Source organism: Sapajus apella, unplaced genomic scaffold (genome assembly GCF_009761245.1).
Source record: "Sapajus apella isolate SASKATOON/1434 unplaced genomic scaffold, GSC_monkey_1.0 scaffold59, whole genome shotgun sequence".
Classification (NCBI taxonomy): Eukaryota; Metazoa; Chordata; class Mammalia; order Primates; family Cebidae; genus Sapajus; species Sapajus apella.
In genome coordinates this window covers 11,580,303-11,605,168 of record NW_022436999.1, presented here as the reverse complement: position 1 = coordinate 11,605,168, position 24,866 = coordinate 11,580,303, and the positions used below count along the sequence as shown (strand labels likewise).

General features: G+C 44.1%; 1 protein-coding gene across 1 annotated transcript in view; it reads left to right on the top strand.

Annotated features, from left to right (window-relative positions):
• Window positions 1-24,866, top strand: part of PRKCH (protein kinase C eta) — a 245,017-nt gene that overhangs the window by 139,609 nt on the left and 80,542 nt on the right. The window contains exons 7-9 of the mRNA XM_032246108.1: window positions 50-177; window positions 3,262-3,405; window positions 3,606-3,779. Of these exons, the coding sequence (XP_032101999.1) occupies window positions 50-177; window positions 3,262-3,405; window positions 3,606-3,779 (446 nt within the window). The remainder of the gene's footprint in view (window positions 1-49; window positions 178-3,261; window positions 3,406-3,605; window positions 3,780-24,866) is intronic.

The window sequence follows — 24,866 nt, the reverse complement described above, 5'->3', positions numbered from 1 at the left end:
TGACCTGGTTCCTTTCTGAATATGGATTCTGTTTTCCTCTTCCCTCTAGTATGTAAAATGAATGTACACATTCGATGTCAAGCAAACGTGGCCCCTAACTGTGGGGTAAATGCTGTGGAGCTCGCCAAGACCCTGGCGGGGATGGGCCTTCAACCCGGAAATATTTCTCCAACCTCGGTAAGACTTGGCTTTTTTACCATGTATCGTAATTTAGAAGTTGTTCAGATATGGTGAGCCCAAATGACAGCATGTGGCCTCATCAAAGTTCCTAATCTCAGCAAATACAATAAACAGATTTATTGCCTTTTGCTGTCACCCAGGCTGGAGTGCAGTGGCACAATTATGGTTCAAGGCTCAAGGGATCCTCCAACCTCAGCCTCCCGAGTAGCTGGGACTGCAGGTGTGCACCACTATGTCAGGCTAATTTTTTATGTTTTATTTATTTTTGTAGAGATGGAGTCTCGCTTTATTGTGCAGGTTGGTGTCAAAACTCCTGGGCTTGAGTGATCCTCCCACTTTGGCTTCCCAAAGTGTTGGGATTACACAGGTGTGAGCCACTGTGCCTGGCTGAAATCACATTTTTCATAGCAATTTGTTTTACAAATAAGATTCTATGTACAGTTGTATGACTAGAAATAATGAGCATGGGAAACAAGTAATAAACAGAAAGCAGAAGGACATTTCTTTCTTTTCTTTTTTCTTTTCTCTATTTATTTTTTGAGACAGAGTCTCACACTGTTACCCAGGCTGGAGCGCAGTGGTGTGATCTTGGCTTACTGCAACCTTCACCTTCCGGGTTCAAGCAATTTTCCTGCCTCAGCCTCCCAAGTAGCTGGGATTATAGGCACCCACCACCACGCCCAGCTAACTTTTGTATTTTTAGTAGAAATAGGGTTTCTCTATGTTGGCCAGGCTGGTCTTGAACATCTGATCTCATGTGATCTGCCCACCTCAGCCTCCCAAAGTGCTGGTATTACAGGTGTTAGCTGCCACGCCTGGCCTTTCTTTTCTTTTTAAAAGTCAGCTTTCTGTCAGTGTGGTCTGATGAAAGCCTAAAACCCAGGGTCCTGGGTTATGCTCTTGGCTGGGGACCAGGCAGGACAGGTTACCAGTAACTGTGGGCCTCAGCTTCCTCACCTCTAAAGGGGTTCAACTCAAAGATCCCTGAGGCTCTGCACAGCCCTGGAATCCAGCAGTTCTGCAGTTTTTGTTTATGATTGTGAATTTATCTTTTACATTTAGCAGCAGACAGGAGTCCCTCCCTCTGCACTCAGGAGTGGGTGGAGTTGTGTCAGTTGCAGTGGATGTGTTTTTGTCAGCTCTCTCCCTGAATGACCTCCACCTGCTGTCATCCAGTAGCGCCTTGGCTGCTTCCCAAGCCCATGCCTCACTGCTGCCTTCCTGGTCAGCGTCTGCAGAGCAGGGAAATAGCCATGGCCATGGGTGTAAGATCTGAATGGTGTAGCTTGGTGCTCAGTTCAGGAAAATGATCAACTTAACTAATCTGTAGGTACTGAGGGAGGGAAATACAATCACTGTGAGGTTCTTGGTATCCTGAAAATATCAGCACTAGCCACCTCATTTCCTTTTTACTGAAAGACTCCTGCCTGGTAGATCAGGGACCTTCATTGACAATGTGTTTTTTGGTTTCAGGAAAGCACTGGGAAAGTCTATCCGGTCAGTCTGTCTTGTGGGTGGGCAGGCAGGAAGCCAGTATTGTGAGGGGATTGCTAATGCAGGGAGCAGTTGTTCCTGAAGAGCAGAGATGAAAGATGTTAGCCTGATCCAGGGCTTCTAAGACAAGGCCATGCAGCATGATCTTTAGGAATGGACGGTGCACTTGTCATTTGAGTCAAGTATCCTTAATACCATGATATCCAGCACCTGGCTGGATGTTAGGCTTTTGCTCTGTTGTCTAGTGGTAGCTTATCTTATAAATATCTCAAGGTGGGACAGCTGCAAAAGTCACCTTGCCTTTAGATACGAACATCCTCACGTACTCAGTGGGATGGGGCTGGAAGGCCAACTGAGGCAGCCACACTTAACTTTCCATTCATTGTGTTGAAACTGGAACTGTCATCATGCTGGTGGGAGTGTAGATTGGTCAGTCTTTGTAGAGGGCAAGTTGGCTGTGTATCAGAAGTCTTCAAAATTAGCACTTTGGCACAAGGAATTCCATTTGCAGGAAGTTATGTTAAGAAAATGGATGATGATAATGATAACACAGCTTAAGTTTATTGAATATGCCAGGCACCAGTCTAAGTGCTTTATATGCATTTGTTCATTTAGGCCTCCTAATGACTCAGGTGGCAGATGCTTTAACTTTCTCTTTGTTAGAAGAGGAAACTGAGGCAGGGAGAGGCTGGGTGGGTAACTTGCTCAGGGTCCCAGGTTAGGTTGCAGAGCTGTTATTTGAATCCAGGCAGCTTGCTTGAGAGCTAGACTCTGAATTACTCTGTTTTGAAGATTTGCGTGAAGTGTATTCACTATGGTGTTTTTCATTATGGCGAAAAATGGGAGATGCCCATATTGCTAATGGCAGGGGAATATTGAAGAACCATTAGAACTCATGTTCTTGAAAGATATGCCCATGACAGATTTGTAAATACAAATGTGTATTATGAAACAATAACTTGATTACATTTTTAAAAATTAACCAAGTATAAACACGTGTGTATGTGTTATTTATGCATAGATATAGATCTCTTTGGCAGGAGACTGGTGAGATTTTAGGTATTTAAAATTTTATCCTTCATGATTTCGATCATGGTTCTAATATTCACACTGGACTTTTATTTCTCCTATATAATTTAAAATATTGGTTAAAAAAACGTTGCTTTGTATCCTGATGCTGAATGATGCTTGAATCTCTGAGCAGACACGAAAACTGCTCTCTGTAAAAGTGGACACTAGGTGGCGCTCATGGAGTCGGACCTTCCTGTGGAAAGCCACCGCAGAAGACATCTGAGGGACCACACAAGGCATTGGTGTTTACATGTACTTCCACTTGAGCGCGAACTGTAACTCCGTAGCTTAGATGTATTTTTAATTCACCTTTTACATAAAGCAGTAAGCACTGATACAGAAGCTGATACTGAGGGAGTTTCGAGTGGCAGAGCCAAGCATCTGTCAAGCTCAATTGATCCTTCTCCCACATTATACTGGGGATGAGACTGCTCCCAGCCAGTGGGGTCTTCGTCATGCATGGGTGCTCCATGCTCCTGCTTCGATCTCTGACTTAATGTGTTTTTACTCTTTCAGAAACTCGTTTCCAGATCAACCCTCAGACGACAGGGAAAGGAGAGCAGCAAAGAAGGAAATGGGATTGGGGTTAATTCTTCCAACCGACTTGGTATCGACAGCTTTGAGTTCATCCGAGTGCTGGGGAAGGGGAGTTTTGGGAAGGTGAGTCTTGGCTTTAACTATTTGGGTTGAAGTAAGTGTGCTCTGTGTATGGGTTGGGTGTGTGTGTGTATGTGTTTGTGTGTGTGTGTGTATACATGCTCACATTTTGCACACGCCATTCTCTTTCTTCCCCTTGTGTGCACACATCCTGAGACCCCCAAGAGGATTCACTCATGCTCCCTCCTTGTGCTTCACCATAGGTGATGCTTGCAAGAATAAAAGAAACAGGAGACCTCTATGCTGTGAAGGTGCTGAAGAAGGACGTGATTCTGCAGGATGATGACGTGGAATGTACAATGACCGAGAAAAGAATCCTGTCTCTGGCCCGCAATCATCCCTTCCTCACTCAGTTGTTCTGCTGCTTTCAGACCCCTGTAAGTATGCATTGCATTCACTGCGCCAACAGCCTCTTTTCTTAAAGAGCTGAGACAATAAGATACTGGAGATTTTATAAAGTTGAGTATTAGAAATGTTGGAGGATGGGCTCCTAAGGCAGGGCCATACAGAGGTATTGGTGACTTCTGACAACCTCTGGAGGAAAAATGGAAGCTAGTGAATTCACCTTTTCCTTTGTGCTGTCCTGGGGAAGGAGGACCGAGAGGGTTGTGTGTCCCAGGATTGAAAAGTCATCAAACATAAATCTTCTCTAGGTGAAGTGAAGGTGAGTGAAGGTTACAGAAGCCTAAGAACAGAGACAATGCCATGGGCAGATTATCTTGATGAATTTGCCTCTGACTCTGCTTCGAAATGCTGCGCTGGTTCTGACCTGGGTACAGGAGTTTAGAAGAGGGGTCTGAGAGGACCCAGAGAGGTGCCTTGACTTGGAACATCCCAGGGCATTGCTCTTGGCCTTAATAATGACCCTTTGCCTGATACCATGGACTGGTCTTAGGATTCGAATCTGTCTGCCCTATAATGGTGTGGCATTTAGGAATGTTTCTGGCTGTAGTTAATGGAACACTTGACCAGCAGTAGTTTAAACAATGAATAGAAAGGATGGGTTTAGTTCATGACTGCAAACTTTTTTCTTGTTATTTCACATAATGAGAAGTCCGGTGGTAACAGTGCTATGGTTGGATTTGCTGCTTAGTGACACTGGCCATGTCTTTCCAAGGTGTTTGCTGCAGCCCTAGATGCCACACCTTGGCATGATGGGCTTTAAAGCAGAAAGCACAAGGGCAGGGGACAAAGGCCTGCATGGCCAGCCTCCTTTTCTCAGGGAGGGAAGATCTTTCCTAGACTTGGGTCAACTGCCCTGTGTATCTGTTCTCACATTGCTACAAAGAACTACCTGAGACTGGGTAATTTATGAAGAAAAAAGGTTCAATTGACTCTCAGCTCCACAGGCAATACAGGAGGCATGGCTGGGGAGGCCTCAGGAAACTTCCAGTCATAGCAGAAGGGTGAAGGAGAAGCAAGCAGGGCTTCACATGGCAGCAGGAGAGAGCGCAAAGGGGGAAGTGCTGCACGCTTTCAAACAACCAGATCTCTGAGGCTTCACTATCATGAGATGATCCAGCCACCTCCCCCAACATTAGAGATTACAATTCAACATGAGATTTGGGTGGGGACACAGAGCCAAACCATATCGTACCCTTAGCAAGCGAGGCTGGGAGAGCAACTATCAGGCCACGATAAGCTGGCAGAGCACGACTGGCTCACACCAACCTTGATTCAGCCGCTGGAGCAGGGCATTCTGCTTCTATTTAGAATCAGCCTCAAAATTGGGCTTCTGGAGTCAATGAAGAGGGAAAATGGCCCTGGAGAAGTGAGTTAGAATTAGGCAGAGAATGAAGGTGAGTGTGTCATACAGGGTCAACAGCACACCATGGGTCTGGTGGTGAGACAGAGCATCAGGTGTGAAGCAGGCTCAGCACATGCAGCATATCGAGGTTGAGGAGGGGCCTGGTGAGAACGGAGACAGCCGAGGCAGGCCAGGGCCAAGCCATGGAGAGCCTGGCAGGCTGCATTAAGGGATTTGGGTTTAGTCCTGAGAGCAATGCAAAGTCATGGACGAAGCTGAAGCAGAAGAATGGCATATCAGATTGTATATTTTAATTATGATAATCTAATTTCTTACAATAGGGAATATAAGCATCTTCCGAACATTCATATCCTTTCTCCGTAAGAAACAATTACTGCTCATTTTATTTCTAGCCTTTGGATTTTCTGCACATAAAAGCATATATGTACAGCACACACAGGCATACATATTTATCTTAAAAACACAAATAATAGTATACTTTGCCCATGATTCTATATTTTTAAAATTTAATTAATCTATCTTTTGACACAGAGTCTCGTTCTGTCACCCAGGCTGGAGTGTAGTGGCGGTTATGGCTCACTGCAGCCTCAACCTTTCAGGCTAAAGCTATCCTCCTGCCTCAGCCCCGTCAGAAGCTGGGACTTACAGGCACATGCCACCACACCTGGCTAATTTTTTATATTTTTTGTAGAGATAGGGTTTTGCCATATTTCCCAGGCTGGTCTCCAACTCCTGGGCTCAAGCAATCCACCTACCTCAGTCTCTCAAAGTTCTGGGATTACAGGCATGAGCCACTGTACCTGGCCACTTTATTTTTTTTTAAGACATAATATTAATAGTGTATATTGGAAATTGTTTTGTATGTCTGTATACCATGCTACCTCATTTTTAATGGCTGTATAGTACTCCATTTTAGAACATGACATAAGTAAACTTGTCCTCCTCTGTTGCTGTCTATTTATTGTATTCCTAGTCTTTTATTTCAGTCATTGTTGCAGTGAGTCCCCTTGTACTTTTGTCTTTGTGTACTTTGCTGGTATTCTGTATGACATATTATGAATAATAGTATCGCTTGGTCAAAGGATGTATGCATTTCACATTTTGATTGAGTCCAACTGCCCCTCTTCCCCATTGTGGTTACAGATAGCGAACATTTTATCGCCCATGTACCACACATTGTTCTAAGTGCTTTATGTCTCTTATCTCATTTAATCCTTACAGTAACCCTATGAAATAGTTGTTATTATTGCCCATTTCATACATGAGAAAACTTAGGTACAAAGAAGCTTAGTTCCTAAGTGGCAGAGAGGGTTTGAAGCCAGGCTGTCTGAAAGCAGAGCCCAGGCAGGCTCTTCCCTCCTTGCTCAGCTGCATCTCTAAATTCACATTCCCAAAGCTTGAGTGAGAAGGCCTGTTTCCCCCACCTTCCCATCAAGGGATGGTAGCTGTCATTTTGATCACCTGAGAGATTAGAAAAATGGTATATTTGAGCTTCAACTTGCATTCCTCTAACTGTGAGTGAAGCTAGGCATTTTCATATGTTTAAGGGTCACTTGTATTCAAATCTTTGTTGGGAAGGACACATGTGCAGCCTGGATAATGGGTGGAGCGGAGATGTCTGGGAGCTGGGGGCCAGGAGGACGCACCGAAGGGGATACACCCCGTGGACCCCCACGCCACCCCAGTGTTATCAGGAGAAAGAAAAGGGAGGCAGCTAATGGCTTTATGGGCCTTGGCTCCCCTACACTCCTCCCTCTCCCCCTCTGCTCCTCATCAGTCCTCAATGGCTCCTGATGGCCCTGGAGCCCATCCTCCCCCTGCCCCCATCCTCTGCTTACCCTCTGCTGGGTTGGTCCTTGGCTCCTGGGGAGCTCCAGTTCTGCCTGCCCCACACTGCTCCCTGGAGTAGCCTGGAAACGACTTCCTTTGCTGGGCACTTTGCCAATGTAAAGCCCTTCCCCTGCCCTCACCCCCTTTTTGGGCTGTTTTCTTGGAATAGAGGAGTGGAGTTACAGCTCCAGGCTTGAGAGGGATAGCTGGTCGCTGACACTGGTTGCCCCAGGGGGTCCAGCTTCCTGAACACCACCATGAACACCACAAGTCAAGCCACAGAGCCAGGTGACTGCTTAGATCTCCTTCCTACGGCCTGAGCCAAAGATCACATGGTTTCCTGTGACATTAGGTTAGATTATCTTCACCAGGTGGTGTGACCTTTGAGTTAAGCAGTCAACTGGTATTTAGTGAGCTTAGCCTGGTCTTCAGCAGCAGTGGTTCCAACTTAGTACTGCTGAAGCAAATAAAGAAATATTACATACTTTACCCCAGAGGAATTTGATCTGTAAAAGGAAATTCTGGTGATTCTATATAAGCAAAGATTTCAACAATTACATCATGTGGTAGAGTAAAATAAGAAATTAACCTGGAGCAGATTGGGAACCCAAGCAATGTAGCATATGCAATCATAATGTTCCAGGAAAATATATAAATTATACAATATACCAAAATTTTAGAGGCCACATGGGATTCCCAGTGTTTAGCGGCTGAAGCCTTTATTAGCATCGAAGTCTTTTTCTAGTGGAAGTTTTATGTTTGACCACAAGGTGGCAGTCATTACCGCAAAGTTATTTTTATTTCTCCACCAGAGAAACCAAACACATGGAACTGCCATTGCGGTTTAAGATGTGTAGTATTGTAGTAGGTGTCTCCAAAGCAAAGGATAAAGGTAGTGTTCCCCTGCTTGAGGCTAAATGATAAAGAAGTAGTGGGAACCCACTTAAAAGGAGCACGTGAGGCTGGGCGCGGCCAGCACTTTGGGAGGCCACAGTGTGCTGATCACTTGAGCCTAGGAGTTCGAGACCAGCATGGCCAACATGGTGAAACCCCATCTACTAAAAATACAAAAATTAGCATAGTGTGGTGGTGCATGCCTGCAATTCCACCTACTCCAGAGGCTGAGACAGGAGGATCACTGGAATCCTGGAGGCAGAGGTTGCAGTGAGCTGAGATCATGCCTCTGCACTCCAGCCTAGGCGACAGAGCAAGACTTTGTCTCAAAAAAGAAGAAGAAAATAATAAGCAGCAAGTGAGTTTTTCTCATGCTGAGATAGAGGTATAGACGTTTAATTTTGCTTTTGTCTATGCCTTCTTTGAGGTTTGCAAGGTATCAGACTCCACAATACACATAGCATTTGCTCACTGTGCATTCATCTGTCAGAAGTCCTCAGTGACAATCCTCGTTTACTTACATAGTTAAAACTATGAACCCCCATTTATTTACATGGTTAAAACTATGAAGAACAGAAAATGTTACTTGCTATGAGAAATTGCAGCAGACAGATGATTACTTTTTAGCTGCCCAGTGTTGTAGGCCCTGGCTTCTCAAGTGAGATGCTAATCAGCGTGTAACGCTGAACTGTGACTATCTCCCCTGGAGAATTTAGGAGTGAGATGAGGTGTTGAAGCTACTCTATCTGCAAAGCATTTCATTGTGAAGGCCTTGGTAAAAACGGTGCTCCCCTCATGCAGTCCTGTGGAATCAGTCTGAGGCCCAGAGCAGGGCAGGAACTAGCTGAGGATCCCTTAGATTATAAGTGGCAGAGACAAGGTTCAGGTTTAGGTCAGGCTGACTCTGACTCCGTATGTTGTCTTATTCCACATTTAGTTGGTTGATTCAGCCTCGGCTTAAGTACCTCCTATTGGCCCCCCTCCAGCCTGGCAATATGGAAATGGCATTGCCCTTGGGAACAGAAAACCTGAGCTGTTTTAGCTTTGTTTTCTGCCATCCAAATGACTTGAATCTGTCCTAAAATTCCTTGGAGCCTTAAAGTTCTCATCATTAAAATGAAAACAGGATTGCTGTGAGGGTCAAATGAGGGAAGGCAGAATATTTCACACACTGTGAAGTGCTGTTCAAAAGTGAGTCAATTCAATTGTGATGACCCCCTCTCGCCTCACACCAAAGAAAAAGGTCCTAGCCAGGGCTTCTTAATGGCCAGGTCCGACACCCACACACCCACATGGAGGGGACAGCACATACTGAGAAGGTAAGTATTTTATAGGTCCTTTTGTTCTTGGCGAAAAGGAAATTGTAAGCAAATTTCAAATAGTAGCTTATTTATCAAGGTTACTACAAAGGTTTATGAACCCATAAATTATTTCCCCTAATTTTTTTATACTCTTATAGACTGGTTACAAGTATATAAATTGGCATCCTCATATGTTGCTGAGAGCATTGCAAATCCTAATAGTTTGTGACTAATTTGATAACCTGTACTAAAACTGGAGAAATGTATACTCTTGAATCTGTTTTTCTGATAACCTAGCCACAAAAGTAAAGAATAAAATGTTATTCATAAAGATGTTTAATTCTCAGTGCTTTATTTATATTTACATTTTTTTGGTCAACATCTCTCCAACCCCTAGCCTCTGGTAACCACTATTCCATTCTGTTTCTATGAGTTTGACTTTTTTTGATTCCACATATCAGTGAGATTAAGCAGCATTTGTCTTTCTGTGCCTGGCTCATTTCGCATCACACAGTGTCCTCCAGGTTGATCCATGTTGCGAATGACAGGATTTCCTTCTTTTTAAAAGCTGAACAGTATTCTATTGTGTGTATATTCCACTGTTTCTTTGTCCATTCATCCACTGGTGAACGCTTAGGTTGATTCCATATCTTGGTATTGTGAGTAGTGTCGCAGTGAACATGAGAAGGCAGGTTTCTCTTCGACATGCTGATTTCATTTTCTTTGGATATAGACCCAGCATTGGAATTGCTGGATCATATGGCAGTTCGATTTTAAGTTTTTGAGGTGCCTCCCTACTGTGTTCCAACTGGCTATACTAATTTACATTCCCACCAACAGTGTACAAGGGTTCCCTTTTCTCCTCCTTGTCAACACCTGCTATTTTTCGTCTTTTCAGTAATAGCCGTTCTGACAGGTATGAGATAATATCTCATTGTGGCTTTAATCTGCATATCCCTGATGATTAGTGATGTTGAGCATTTTTTCTATATCTTTTGGCCATTTTTTTTTTACCTTTTATTTATTTATATTTTACTTTAAGTTCTGGGATACATGTGCTGAAGGTGCAGATGTGTTACATAGGTATACATGTACCATGTTGGTTTGCTGCACCTATCAACCCATCATCTAGGTTTTAAGCCCAGAATGCATTAGGTATTGTCCTAATGCTCTCCTTCCGCTTTTCCCCACCTCCCCAACAGGCTCTGGTGTGTGACATTCCCCTCCTTGTGTCCATGTGTTCTCATTGTTCAACTTGTGAGTGAGAAAATGTGGTGTTTGGTTTTCTGTTCTTGTGTCAGTTTGCTGTGAATGATGGTTTCCAGCTTCATTCATGTCCCTGCAAAGGACATGAACTCATCCTTTTTTATGGCTGCATAGTATTCCATGGTGTATATGTGCCACATTTTCTTTATCCAGTCTATCATTGATGGGCATTTGGGTTGGTTCCAAGTCTTTGGTATTGTAAATAGTGCTGCAGCAAACATACATCTGCATGTGTCTTTATTAGTAGAATGATTTATAATCCTTTGGGTATATATTCCATAATGGGATTGCTGAGTCAAATGGTATTTTTGGGTCCAGTTCCTTAAGGAATCACCACGTGGTCCTCCACAATGGTTGAACTAATTTACACTCCCACCACTGTTGGCCATTTGTATGTCTTCTTTTGGGAAATGTCTCTTCAGGTCCACTAACCATTTTAAAATGGGGTTGTTTCTTACTAGTGAGTTGTTTGAGTTTCCTCTATGTTTGGATGTAACTCCTTATCCAGATGTGTGTTTTGCAAATATTTTCTCCCATTCCACAGGTGGTCTCTTTACTCTGATGATTGCAGAAGCTTTGCAGAAGCTTTTTAGTTTGATATAATTCTGTTTGTCTATTTTTGCTTTTGTTTCCTGTGCTTTTGAGGTCATATTTTAAAAAGTTATTGCCTATATCACAGATTTCTTCCCCAAAGTTGTCATTGGTAATTTTACAGTTTTAGGTCTTACATTTAAGTCTTTAGTCCATTTTTCAGTGATTTTTTTAGTGTGATGTGAGATGAGAGTCTATATTTATTCTTTGCATGTAGATAACCAGTTTTTTCAACACCATTTATTGAAGAGATGGTCCTTTCTTTGTTATTGAAGAGATGGTCCTTTCTTGGCATCTTTGTTGACAATTAACTGATTGTAAAGGTTTGGGTTTATTTCTGAGCTCCGTGTTCTGTCCCATTGGCCTGTGTGTCTGTTTTTGTGCCAGTACCGTAGTGTTTTGATTACTGTAGCTTTGTAGTAGATTTTCAAGTCAGGTAGTATATTGCCTCCAGCTTTGTTTTGGTCATGACTGCTTCAGAGTTTTGAATTATTTATAATAGAGAAATAGTAGAAACAACTTCAGCATTTAGCAGTGGGGGTATACTTCAATAATATACTATTTGATGAGAATTTTCAGCCAGTCAAGAGATAATTTTATGTTAGGTAAACTGTCAGGCACTGTCATAAGCACTTGACATGTATTGCTTATTGCACATGATTCCTATAACAGCCTTATAAGATAGGTACAATTATTATCTTCGTTACGCCAAATGGAAAAGTGAGACATTGAGGAGTTAAGTCATTTGCCTAAAACTGTCACAGAATATGGTAAAAATAGGAGGTTAGAATCTAGGAAATAATACAGAGCTTATGATGATGAACAGCCTCTATCCATGTCAGGTTCTGCCCAAGATAGTGAATTGGCAAACCTGTTCCCCTCACCACCCCCAAAAAAGACTGCCAGGAAATTATGCTAATAAGCTCTCCGGGACTGGATTAAGGTAGTGGAATTATGAATGACTTTTGCCAATTTACCAAATTTGGTAATAAAGTTACATTTCTTTAACAATGGGGGTAGGAGGAATAAGCCACTATTAAGTCAGGGACCAGACCCCTGGTCCCTCAGGACCTGGGGTACAGCCTAGTACAGGCTGCCTCCTTAACTCTTTTCTGGCGAAATTCACTTCACACTCCTTTTATCTGAATCAGTTAGGGTTGGGTCAGTAGCTGAGTCCCCTGGCATTGATGTCCTGGTATCCGGGTCTCCCCTCCCCCAACCCGGGCTCCCAGGGGCCTCCCCTTCAGATCTCCTCCTGGAGAGAGAGGAACAAAGACTAGGAGGTGGAGGGTGGAGGGTGGCAGTCGCAGGAAGGGGGAGTGTCAAAGTAAATATTGGCCTGAGACTTCAGGCTTTGTTCAGAGATCCAGTTTATGGAAGCAAAGGTTTCCATTGGGAAAACAGAAGACACTTTGCGGCAAGTGCCCAAAACGGCCTCTCACTAGCAGGCCCGGGCCTGGGTGAGAGGGCCGAGCCAAGTACCCCGCACTGTTTTGGGAATGACTTAAGTCTGTGTTCAGGATCCGCTGCTTTCAGGTGGGCCACAAGACGCTCAGATGCCCGGCACTTTTGCCTCCTCCCGCTCCTCTGCCTGCTGGGCGTCCTCAAAGTGTCAGCCTGCAAGGGTGGAGTTCCTGGCAGGGCCATAGTTTTCCATAAGAAGCCACTTCTCAAATGTTGGCCAAGAAAGCTGAAATCCTGGTTTTGAAGGTCAGAGTTTCTTGGAATCTTGTGAAATAAATGCCATCGCTGCGTACATGCTGGTGCAGAATGGTCTTGATGTGTTCAGTGTACCTCACAGCGTGAGTGCAAGGGACGTTCTCTTCTTTGTATTACTTTCTCCACTGTTGTTATCTTAAATATTAGTGAGGAAGTGGGAGAGGCAGAGAGCAGCCAGGCAGCAAGACAGTCATGTGGCCCTGGAATTAATCTTTCAGAATTCCCCCAGGCAGGGAACTGCACTGTGACCTTCAGCACAAGAGCTCCGAGTTCTAATTCTGGCTTAGCTGACCCACTTGTCTTTAAGAAGGTCCCCTGCCTTTTATTTTGAGATAAGCCACTCTTCCTAAATGTGTGTTCCTTACTCCTGGACTTATTGGCCAACGTACCTTTAGGAAGTGCCCCTCCAGCTGGCTTCAACATGTGGGGACATCGCGGGGCTGCAGCCTGCCCTGTCTTGATGCCGCCCCGTGCCTCCGGCTCCCCTTTCCCTTCCCGAAGGCTCACTGAGCATCTGGCTGAGCCCCGCCAGCCACTGGACGTGGGAGGAGGAGGCACGCTCGGCCCCTGCAGTGGCATTACTGCTTGTGCTCTGTGTTGCTGTGACACCAGCGCAAGGGGACAGAGGGTTAGATGAGGAGAAGGGGAAGTACAGAGGAAAGGCTGGGAGACTTTCCCCCTCACAGGCATGAGGATTCTGAAGAAGCCTCTGCTCATGCCTCGGGGTAGTTGGTTGCTGCCTGGGGCCTGAATGGTGCCTGCTTTGCAGAAGGGTATGGGCAAAGAAGGAAAGGGCAGTTCGTTGAGACCCTCGCGTATGTCCTAGGTGCTCATATTCATTACCAATGTCTATGAACTAAACTGCACATTGGTATTCCATGAATATCCATCAAAGAAAATATCTCATTTAATACCCAATGCATCCAGGAAAGAGTATCATCCTTGTTTTAAAGGCCTAGAAGCTGAGATCCAGAGAATTTAACCTGCCCCACACCACACCGCAAGCAAGAGTCAGTGCAGGATTCCTGACCCGACTGTCCTGCGAAATAATATAAAAGCTATTTCCATTATATCACAAAGAGAAGCTTGGAGTCTCTTGGCCAGGCATAGTGGCTCACACCTGTCGTCCCAGCACTTTGGGAGGCCAAGGCAAGCAGATGACCTGAGGTCAGTAGTTCAAGACCAGCCTGACCAACATGGAGAAACCCTGTCTCTACTAAAAATACAAAATTAGCTAGGCATGATGGCACATGCCTGTAATTCCAGCTACTGTGGAGGCTGAGGCAGGAGAATCACTTGAACCAGGGAGGCGGAGGTTTCATTGAGCCGAGATCGCACCATTGCACTCCAGCCTGGGCAACATGAACAAAACTCTGTCTCAAAAAAAAAAATTGTTAAAAAAACCAACAAAAAAAAAACAGAAGTTTTGAATCTCTAATATGTACAGCTGTGAATAGTGTCATTAGACAGGAATAGATGCAGTTTTCCCAAATAGGTAGTTTTTGGCCTTTTATAAAACACCTAAGGATATTTCCTCGGATCTGTTTGGAAGTAGGTTTCCCCCTTTCCCTGAGCAGTGACTGCTGTAAATACAATCGGTCTGCTGCGGGTCATTGGTTGCAGTTTGCCTTTGGCTCCGATCAAAATAGAAAACGAGCCAGAACATGGTGTTTTCTGCCTCTGTGTGTTCCTACCTTATTAATAGTGTTCCGTCTTTCTTTTAGGTTATTCACTGTGGATTTATTTCCATAGTCAGACTGGATCTGACTCTGCGGCCAACATATGTGGGACCCACCCCCTTCTCTGCTGACGATTCTCTGGAGATAAAATTGCCATAGGCCCTCTCTAGGATCTGGATTTTGGGGGGATTATTTGGGACCTTTGCTTCTGTCCTCTCAGGCTACCAGGCTTTCTGACTTTCTGTTGCTAAATAGGGCCACAAGAATGAATGGGAATCAGAAAACCTGAAGTTCCAGCTGTGTCTTTGGCTCTGTCCCTTTGGATGGGACTGCCAAGATTTTTGTTGTGACAAAAGGATTTGAAAGAGTCAGCCTTGTCTTTTCAGTTTGAGGTTGTTCCTTTGTAACTGGTCTTGTTGGTAGCTGTCATTATCATTGACGACCTAGAGGCTGAGTGGACTGCCACCTCCGTGTCTCATAAGATGGTACGTGGTATTTTGTGTAATTACCTTTGACGTAACCGGAACACGACCCAGGTCACGCTTTGCCCGTGTCTCATGATGACTGAAAGCTCTTGGGGTGGTGACTGCTTGGTTATGGTTTTCCTGGACCACAACTTGGAACCCGTAAAACCTGCCAAGTCATAGATACCCTGGCTTCAGTGGGGCCTTTTATTAAACACCAAGTGCCGGGACTGCTCAAAGGGTGCAAATGAGATGGGCGTTCTGCCAGGTTGTTTAATGAAAAATCAGTCAATCCAGGATCACACTGACTGAATGTTAGGCAAAAGAAACAGTTCTTTTATTGGTTTTCATTTTCTGCAGAGATGGAGATCTTGCTATGTTGTCCACATTGGTCTTGAACTCCTGCCTCAAACAATCCTAATGCCTTGGCCTCCCAAAGTGTTGGGATTACAGGCATGAGCCACCGTGCCTGGCTAGAAACGGTTCTTTTAAAACTCATTCTAGTTGGGAAGAGAAGACTAATACACGTGAAAGAAAAGTGTATAGTATATAGCATGTAATAAATATAGTCCTTATGCTACAAAAGGAAAGGTAGTTGAAAATGAACATTGGGTTCTAGGGGAAACTCTTAAGTATGTGCCAATCTTTGCTTAGAAGTACAACCTGAATGGCTGTGAGACCAAAGCCAACTAACAGCTTTAAGCAGAGCCTCAGGTGTGGGCTGCAGGTGGTTCCCTAGGAAATTGGGTTGACTCCTGCTGTGACCAACTGGGGCTGCCAGGCAGGACCTGAAGCAGCTGCCAAGGGGCTGCCACCCCACCCTGAAGACAAAACCATGCAGTCTGAAAACCTGGCTGCTTTGGATCAAAATCATACGCTGTAATATGTGTTGCTTTTTAAATACTTGGGCTTTCCTTAATTACTTAATCTCTGCAGAGAACCAGACGCGTCCATCTCTTCTAGGTCCAGAATTACCCATAGCGTCTCATGAGCAGAAATAGCCCTGTCAGCATAAAGTTAGCAGACTCAGCATGTGGAGAGTTGTGCACTGGCAGCTTAGGAGGGAAGGCGTTCATTCATTCAGCAGATACGCGTGGAGTGCCTGCGAGGCGTAGGACTTGGCTTCAAGCCTTGAGGACACAGCAGTGAGCAAAACAGAACGGAGTCCCTGCCCTCATGAAGCCGACGTTCTTTGGGAAGCTTATAAAGCTGAAGCTCACGCACAGGCTGTTCATCATGTAGACTCAGCTGATGACCCTCCATGGTGGCAGTTCCTGGAGTTTCATTTCGGACAGGCTCAGAGCAGTCATCTGCTTGGAAGAGTCTGGGGGCCTTGTCTGAAGCTGCATTTGCATATCAGCCTGCTCCCTTATATTTTTTGTAGTCTGCTGTGAGATTATTGGGGGGAGGGGTAGCTCAAGTCCGTGGTACTGTCTCTGGTTAGTGGTGGGTTCTGGGTCACTATAGGGGTTGGGAGGTTTAAAGCAGGAGGCAGAAAGGCAAGAGTAGCCACCCCAGTGGGCTGCCTTTGCTCTCATTGCCACTTGCATGATCTTTCTCATCACGCTGGCTGGACTAGCCTGTTCACTGGCAGCCCCTGCATCAGGCTGAGGACGCCCTGCCTGCCTTCTGTCTCCACCCCCGTATTAATCCATGTGCCATTCAGAGCGACTGACTTTCTTTTCAAGGTTCCTTTTCCTGCCTTCCCTGTAAGCTAATACCTTGGCTCCGTCTCGCCAGCAGACCCTCCCCTTTCTGCTGGAAGGCTTTGGCGTGCCCTCTCTCTTCTTTGGGGCCACCCAGGGAGTTCCTGTTTCCTTTCTGTGGGAGGTTTCCAATTCTTGTTATAGCAAAAGAGCCTGTGTTTTTGAGCTCACTTGTACCCACTTCTGCTCTGGAATGATTTATGGCTTAGGTGTTACAAAGGGAGTCCTGGAACTCTTCCCAGAATCTCTTAATTCCATTCTTGTGGTATATGACGTTCTAAACATTAATGTGATGTAAAATGTAACTCCCAACAGAAACAAAAGAGGAGAGAGCCCTGCCAGCCACATTCCTGCCTCCTCTCCATACACGTCCTTCCATTTCTGTGCAGTGAACCCCGGGAAGTGTTTGTCAGTCAGCTTCCTTGTTCTTCTGGCTCCTCACTCCCCAGGGACCATCAAGCCACAGACTCCACAGTTTTCTCTGAGGGCGTGCGAAGTGGAAACTAACCTGTGCCTGCAGCAAGCGCAGACCTTCTACAGTCATGTCTCCCAGTGGTGAAAGGCGGTTCAAGATGAGTTGGACACAACCAAGGAAAATAGGGAACAAATGTGGCAGAGCTCCTCTCTGGCTGCTGTCCAGAAGGAGGCTAATGACAGCAGATCTGGCGAGGATGCTGGGCCTGTGGTCCATGGACCTGCCTGCCCCCAGGCAGCAATCATGGGTGTAGGGTCAAGAAAACACTAAGAAGGTGGACCTGATAGGACTTTTTAAGGAGTGGCCAGGGTTCTGGCCGGTTGGAAGCCTGGAGAGATGGAATAGCATGAGCTCAGTTTGGGGAAATTCAGTGGTAAGACTGGTTTATAGTTTCTCTTCTGGAAGCTCATAGATATAGGACCTGCTCATTCATTTGATTTGTGCCTCTTACTTGGGCTTTAGGACAGATCTGTGGCCAATCACAATGAAAACACCTGCCCAGTTAGCAGGACCATCCCTCAGAGATGTCTGCATTAACCAGGCTAAAAAATGATCTTTATCACCAGTTGTAAGTGACTGAAAAAAAAAAAAAAGTGCCCTTCCATGTCGCCCAAAATTTGCCCCCACCTACTTGATCCTCACCAACACGTCAGGTAGTTTTAATAATCAAGTGGCTGGTAAGTTTACATCCTTTGCAATTAAAAAAAAGTCACCCATTTGCATAGCGGAATGCCATCTGCCTACTTTGCTTGTCAAGGGTGGGGGCTGTCCTGAGTGTTGTGGATGTTTAGCAGCAACCTGGCTTCAGCTTGCTAATTACCAGCAGCACCTCTCCATTTATAACAACCAGACATGTCTCCAGGCATTGCCAAATGTTCCCTGGGGGAAGAGTCTCTCCTGGTTGAAAACCGCTGCCTTACATGACTGTCAGGTGATCGTCCGTGATACGAAAAGTCAAGTGAGTTACACGATCACTTTTCTTTTTATAGAGGCCAAAGCCAAGTGTGTCAGACATTCTTGATGAAAATACGAGTGTTATCATTTTTTTTTTCTGAGTTTGTAGAAAGGCACAGTTCCTGTTGGGGGAACTCATTACAGCTGTCGGTGCCTGCACTGCAGTGGCACTGTCAGGGACAGTGAGCTCAGGGAGACAGCGGAAGCATGCAGGGTCTGTTTAATGTGAGTGAGGGCTGGCATGCCTCTGGCCGCTCTCAACAGTGAAGGCTGCTGCTCGATAAGACATTATTATCAGAGCCTGGAGGCATCTAGGGAGCAAAAGATTAGCTGACCAAGCATATATCTAAAATTGGTTATTTTTAAAAAGCAAGCAGTAGAAATACTGCAGCTTGTCTTGTTTTAGCATTTATTAATTACACTTTCACTTTCCCAGCAAGGCACTGAGTCAGTGGCATTTTATGAAAACCATCCTCCCCACCCTGAACTTCTTTGTGAGTCAGAGTCCCATCCTGTGAATGGTACATGTGGTTGGATTGTACAAACAGATAATCAGAGTTTTAAAAAACATTTCCCAACCAGCATGGAAAAACGTGCTGATGGTAATATGAGTGTGCTTTGAAGGAGGGCAACTTGCTGGCTTTTTTTCTTTTGTTTCCCATACATGAAAATGGACTTTCAACTTGAAATGTGGATACCCTTCCAGAAGATTGCTTGAACCCGGAAGGTTGAGCCTGCTTAGTGAACTGGGATTGTGCCAGTCTATCCCAGCCTTGATGACAAAGTGAGACCTTGTCTCACTTTTTTTAAAAACCCACAAAAAAGACAACAAAACAAAAAGTAGACACCTTAAATGCTGTCTTAAGGTTAAATGGTCTCTAAATATTGAAAGTAAACCCTAGCCAACAGACATATTAGCTGTTTCTGTAATATAATGAATGGTACAAGTGTACTTATCTTGCATTTTAAATTCTATTCTATAAATGTTTATGGAGCATACATTATGTTCCAGGATGAAGACACAAGAACAAAATGTGGAACTGCCCTTTAATTGCTTACAGTCAAAGGTCATAATAACACCATGTGATAAAGAGAAGAAAGTCATGATTGATCCCTGTGGAGGTTGGAAGGACTTTCCAGAGGAGGGGCTGTTTGAGCTGTGTTTTGATGAAGAATAGGAACCCTGTAGTCACAAGAGGAGGGCATGGCCTCCCAGACAGAGGTAACAGCAGTGCAAAGGCACAGAGGCTTCAAATTGTAGGGCATGCCCAGAAAACCCCCAATGACTAGATGAGTCAGATTTGTAAGAGAGGAAATGTGGGGTGGGGGGGTGGTAATGAAGAAGCAAAGTCATAATGGGTCTGATGTCCTTTGCTGAAGAGCTTAGACTGAAACGTTTAGGGGAAAGGAGCCAGCAAAATCTTTAAGTCAGGGAGTAAGATGTGCGTGTTAGAAGGCTTTCTCTGGCTGCTGTCTACAGAGGGAGGCTAGTGGCCGCAGATCTCATGAGGATGCTGGGCCTGTGGCCTGGGGACTTGCCTGCCCCGAGGCAGCGATCATGGGTGTAGAGGCAAGGAAACACTAAGGAGGTAGACATGATAGGCATTAAGTGGGAGTGGCCAGGGCTCTGGCCAGGAGAGAATGGAATAGCATGAGTTCTGTTTGGGGGAAATTCAGTGGTAAGATGCTCGTTTGTCAGAAACACAGCTGAGATGGGAGATTAGTTTGGTGTCATCAGTGTCCTCTTGGTCAGCGGAAACTGTAACATAAAATTTCCCAGTAGATGTGTATAGAGAAAGAAGAGAGGAGACTTGAAGTGGGAATCCTAAGTAAGGGTTACAGATGAGTGGAAAAAAGTCAGAGGAAGAATCAGAAGGAAGTGGTTTCAAAGTAGGATAAATCACGTGCTGAAAGGAAGTCAATTCACTAACAGACTCAGAGTTCTAGTGGACATGGCATGAAGTTCTTTGTGTCACCGTCTTAGTGTCTGCTCTTATCTTTGGGGTTGTAAGAGCCCATCTAAACTCCATTTAGCCAACTGAAGCTTCCCATCAAAGTGAACACAATGTGCTCTCTCTTGTATAAACCTTTTAAGCTGTTTCTGATGACTGCCCCTCGTGGTGTTAGAGCTCTGCCTCTTTTAATTTAGCATCCATACCTTTAGAGTCAGGTCTGCAACTTTCTTCCTCAATGGACAGTGGAGATCAGTATGTAACCCAGATTGCAAAAATGGTTTGGGAAGAGATTGCGGGCACGTCATTTGCTTGAACAGATTTTTGTTCCCCAGCCAGAGGACCAGAGAAGAGCTTACCATGACCACAGTGGAAGAATCAAACTCAAAACAGCATGTAAAAGGCACATTCCACATGGAAACTTCAGCCTGTGCATCAACAGTGCAGACCAGGGGGAGGAAATGAATCCTCAGCCATCACCTTGAGGCAGATATGGCATATACTTGGCCATATTCTCTAGTTCTCTAACTGGGTAAAGTGTCTAATCAACTATAACCCAAAATATCTTCCCACAATGCAAAAGTGTTGAATTCATACATAGATCAGAGGGAGAAATGAAATTTTGGTTAAGAGTTTACAGTTTCAGGAACTCTGTCACGAAAGATGATCTAAATAAATGAAATGGCATTTTTACTCTTTATCCTATACAAACTATGCATAGCCCTATACAAACTAAGTCCGTAAATACCCTATTTGATGCTTAAACCAAAATCTTCATAAAGAGAATTGCACTATGCGAAATAATGACTTAAAGAATTCCTATTGTGGAAGCTTTTGTTATGTTGCTAAACCGTTTTTAAAAAGTAGATAATCACCCAAGATAACTTCTTTGTGACTCTTAAGTTTTAGCGTATTTCAAATGTGGGTAGTTTTGACTAGGAAGTATTGTTCAATGGTTCTTCTCAACCAGTAGGGGGTGCTCTCAATGTTAGTGATGTCTGAATGATTGACCAATCAGTTAAAACATCATGCCCAGTTAGCAATCCTCTCCACTCAGAGATGCCTACTTTACCAGGCAAAAAAAAAAAAAAAAAAAAAAAAAACTTTATCATGGTATAGAGACTCTAAAAACCATGTTCTCTTATTTTCATTAACCTAATTAGAAATCAAGCTAATTGTAGGACATCACAGAATTGGCACTGGGAATAGTATGAAACTGTTAAAAATATTGTGGTCTTGATGACTAATTATATCAGGAAATAATATGCAATACAAATGAAAAGAGACGTGTATGTTTTTCGCTTTTTCTTTTCTGTTTTTAAAACATGCTTTAGAATGTTAAGTATAATTAGGACAAAAAGGAAAAATTAAATCTAGTTAACATTACGTTGAAAATTTCTTATTTGCCCTGAAATCTCCAGTTCCTTGGAATCTAAAAGCTTGAGACTTATATATCTGGTTGTCAGGATTAGGGGTGATTTTATTTTCATTTTCTTAATTTTCTTCTCAATTTTCTATGTATTTACTGTGTAATTACATTTGAACTATAGATGTGTAATTACTTTTATAAGTGGAAAAATCAAAGCTTTAGAAAGGAAAATATAGCATCAGCAGACCAGATTCTCCTAGTTATCTCTTCCACAAACTATTTTAACTATGGGCAAGGTACTTCAAAGTACTTCATAGTACTTTGCACTTTGCTTCTGTAAAATAGTTGGGTAAAACTAATCTTGGCTGTTTGTTCCAACTCTTCTAAAGTTCCAGTTTAAATTTTACCAGGATACAAAAATGGTGCCTGTTATGTTCATTCCCGAAGCATTTATTCACCCTCACAATTGGTCAGGCACCATGCTAGGTGCTATTAAAGATATCTCACTTAGCATCTAGGCTCTGCCTTCAAGGCTCTCAGGTCCCCAATAGAAAACAAGACCAGGTGCGCAGATCCAGCCCAACCCTATGCAATGATACTGGAGAGCTGTATGTGGACTGGAAATGCCAAAGGAGGTTCCATCAGGAAGGGAGGACTTGTGCTCTGACTCTGCTCTACCCCGATCATAAGTTACTGCTTATTTATACTTTAAAGAACATCCTGGCCTGGATGTTTCACAGTGTGTGTAACTGCAAGCTAGATTTCCTTTGTTTCCCTAGCCTGCTGTATACATGCCAGTAAGTCTTGTCGGGTTTCATTATGAGAGATGGCTATAATGCATTCAGATTACCAGGAAAACACTTGGTCTTTGAAAAGAGCTGTGTCCCTCCAGGTTTGAAATGCAAGGTCCTAAGGGTTTGTTGTATTCAGGACATATTTCACCTTCCCAAAGACTAGTCTGTGAGTTCAGACAGGATGTATCTTGCCTGTGGGCTTGACACAGGGGTTGCTGGGTGATTGAATTATCTTCTGGGCTGTGCAAAATGAGAAGTTCAAAAAAAAAAAATGAAGCCATTAGACTCCTTCTCATTGTTTCTTCCTTGAAGCCTTTGTAATCTTTCTTAATGTGGTTAAATTCAAGTTGTTTCCAGTTCAGAGATGGTGCAATCAGATTTCCTCATGAGGGTGCTTTTCCACTGTGACCTCTTTGACGTCAGTAACTATTTCCTGTTGATTTGAACTCCCTGCCCACCCTGTAGATGACTTTGTCCAAAAAAATAATAAAGCAGTGGTACTTAGGAGAAGTTCAACACAGTGCTATCTGTTAGGGAGATCTCCTCCTTTCCCACAGCTGTCTGTAGCACTCTGCAGCTTTTCATACAGCATGGGCTTATATTTCACATAGAAATACTCCAAGGCAATTCTTAGAACTTGGGTACGTAAGTATAGATGCGGCTCCCTGCTTAACATTGCCTTAAAGCACTAGCTATATTTTTCATAAGTTTTTTACGTGTTATGTCCATCTTTGCATCATTTCCAAAAGGTAGTCTGCATCCTCACCATAACTCAGAGCATGGTAACTATTTCCTACTGCCCTGGTTTCCAGAATGATACATCTTCAAATGCAATCTTTAAATCATAGAGACAACAGATTTTTGCTTTAAATGTAGAAAAATATTTTGCAATCTGGTTCTAATATTGAATCAACTTTGTAGAAGGGGAGAATATCTACTATAAAAAGTCTTGCTTACCATAATATGTTTGCAAGGAGGGCATTTGTTTTGCAATAATAATTATTAGTATAAAGTCCTTAAAATAGAAAATATGAATTACCAATCAGTGTTAGAAAATTAGAAAACGTATCAGAACTGAAACCTTGGTTAGTATGTTTTGGTTATCAAATCTAGTCTTTTTTTTTCTTTTTTCTTTTTTTTTTCTTCTTTCTAGGAGTTTAGAAAAGCACCAAATCTAGTTTTATAACCCCGTGTTTAGCAAGCATTTCCCAGGAAAAAAAGTCCTTATCCAGTCAAGGCTATTACCATATAGCATCAGGAAATGTCCCTGTGGCCCAGCAGCTGGGCTAGGACTCCTTCCACCTCCTTCGACCCTCTGTGCCCCTGTCCCACACTGAGGGTTGGGAAAGCTGCTGCAGCTGCTGTTTCAGCTACTGTTTCATTCCTGTCCGCCTGCGAGTGTGTGTGCACCTCCGCCAGTCTGGGAGGTCCATGAGGGAGGCATCACCTCTAGACCCAGAGCACACAGCTCTCTGCCACATGTGCCGCAGCCACAGCCAAGGGGCCTTCCTATGCCTAGTGCAGCAGGCCCTTTGGAGTCCTGGGAGCAGACGCCCATGGGGGCTGAAGCTGCAGTGGATGTACTAATGATGATGAGGATAAGAGTTGCTAGTATTTCTTGAGCATTTCATTTATGGTATGCCAGACACTATTTGAAGCCCTCAGCTTAGGTCCTTTGATCCTCACAAACCTGTGAGTTGGGTTGTCTTCTTTTTTTTTTGAGACGGAGTTTCGCTCTTGTTACCCAGGCTGTAGTGCAATGGCGCAATCTCGGCTCACCGCAACCTCCGCCTCCTGGGTTCAGGCAATTCTCCTGCCTCAGCCTCCTGAGTAGCTGGAATTACAGGCACGCGCCACCATGCCCAGCTGATTTTTTGTATTTTTAGTAGAGACGGGGTTTCACCATGTTGACCAGGATGGTCTCGATCTCTTGACCTCGTGATCCACCCGCCTTGGCCTCCCAAAGTGATGGGATTACAGGCGTGAGCCACCGCACCCGGCCTGGGTTGTCTTCTTATCCCCATTTTACAGATATGAGTTTTGTGAGAGAGAAGCTAAATACAGCACAGCAGGAACTGCTCTTAGACCTCAAGCACCCTGGCCCCAGAGCCCAAGTGTCACCTCTGCCCTGGGCTTCCTCTTAGTCGTACCAGGGACTTGGGCATTGGGCACAAAATCCCCTCTTGATATAATGTAGTGGTACCAATAGTTTCTATTGAGGTTTTTTTTTCTGGGCCTGGCACTGTGCTTCTGGTTTAATCTTTACATGATCACTTTAGTTATAGGTGTTATTATCCCAGATTTATAAAGAAATAGGGAAACTTCTTACCTCTTAAAAATTGGCATGTGTGCCAAGCATGGTGGCACACACCTGTAATCTCAGCACTTTGGGAGGCCGAGGTAGGACTGCTTGAGCCTAAGAGTTCAAGACCAGCCTGTGCAACACAGAGATATCCTGTCTATACCAAAAATTTAAAAATTAGCCAGATGTGGTGGTACACACCTGTTGTCCCAGCTGCATAGGAGGCTGAGGTTGGAAGGATCACTTAAGCCCACAAGTTCAAGGCTACAGTGAGCCATGATCCTGCCACTGCCCTCCAGCCTGGGTGACAGAGTGAGACTGTCTCAAAAAGAAAAAGAGAAATTGTATGTATTTTAGCTGAAAATCTCCTGGTAGCAGAAAACTTACTTTAGGTATTAAG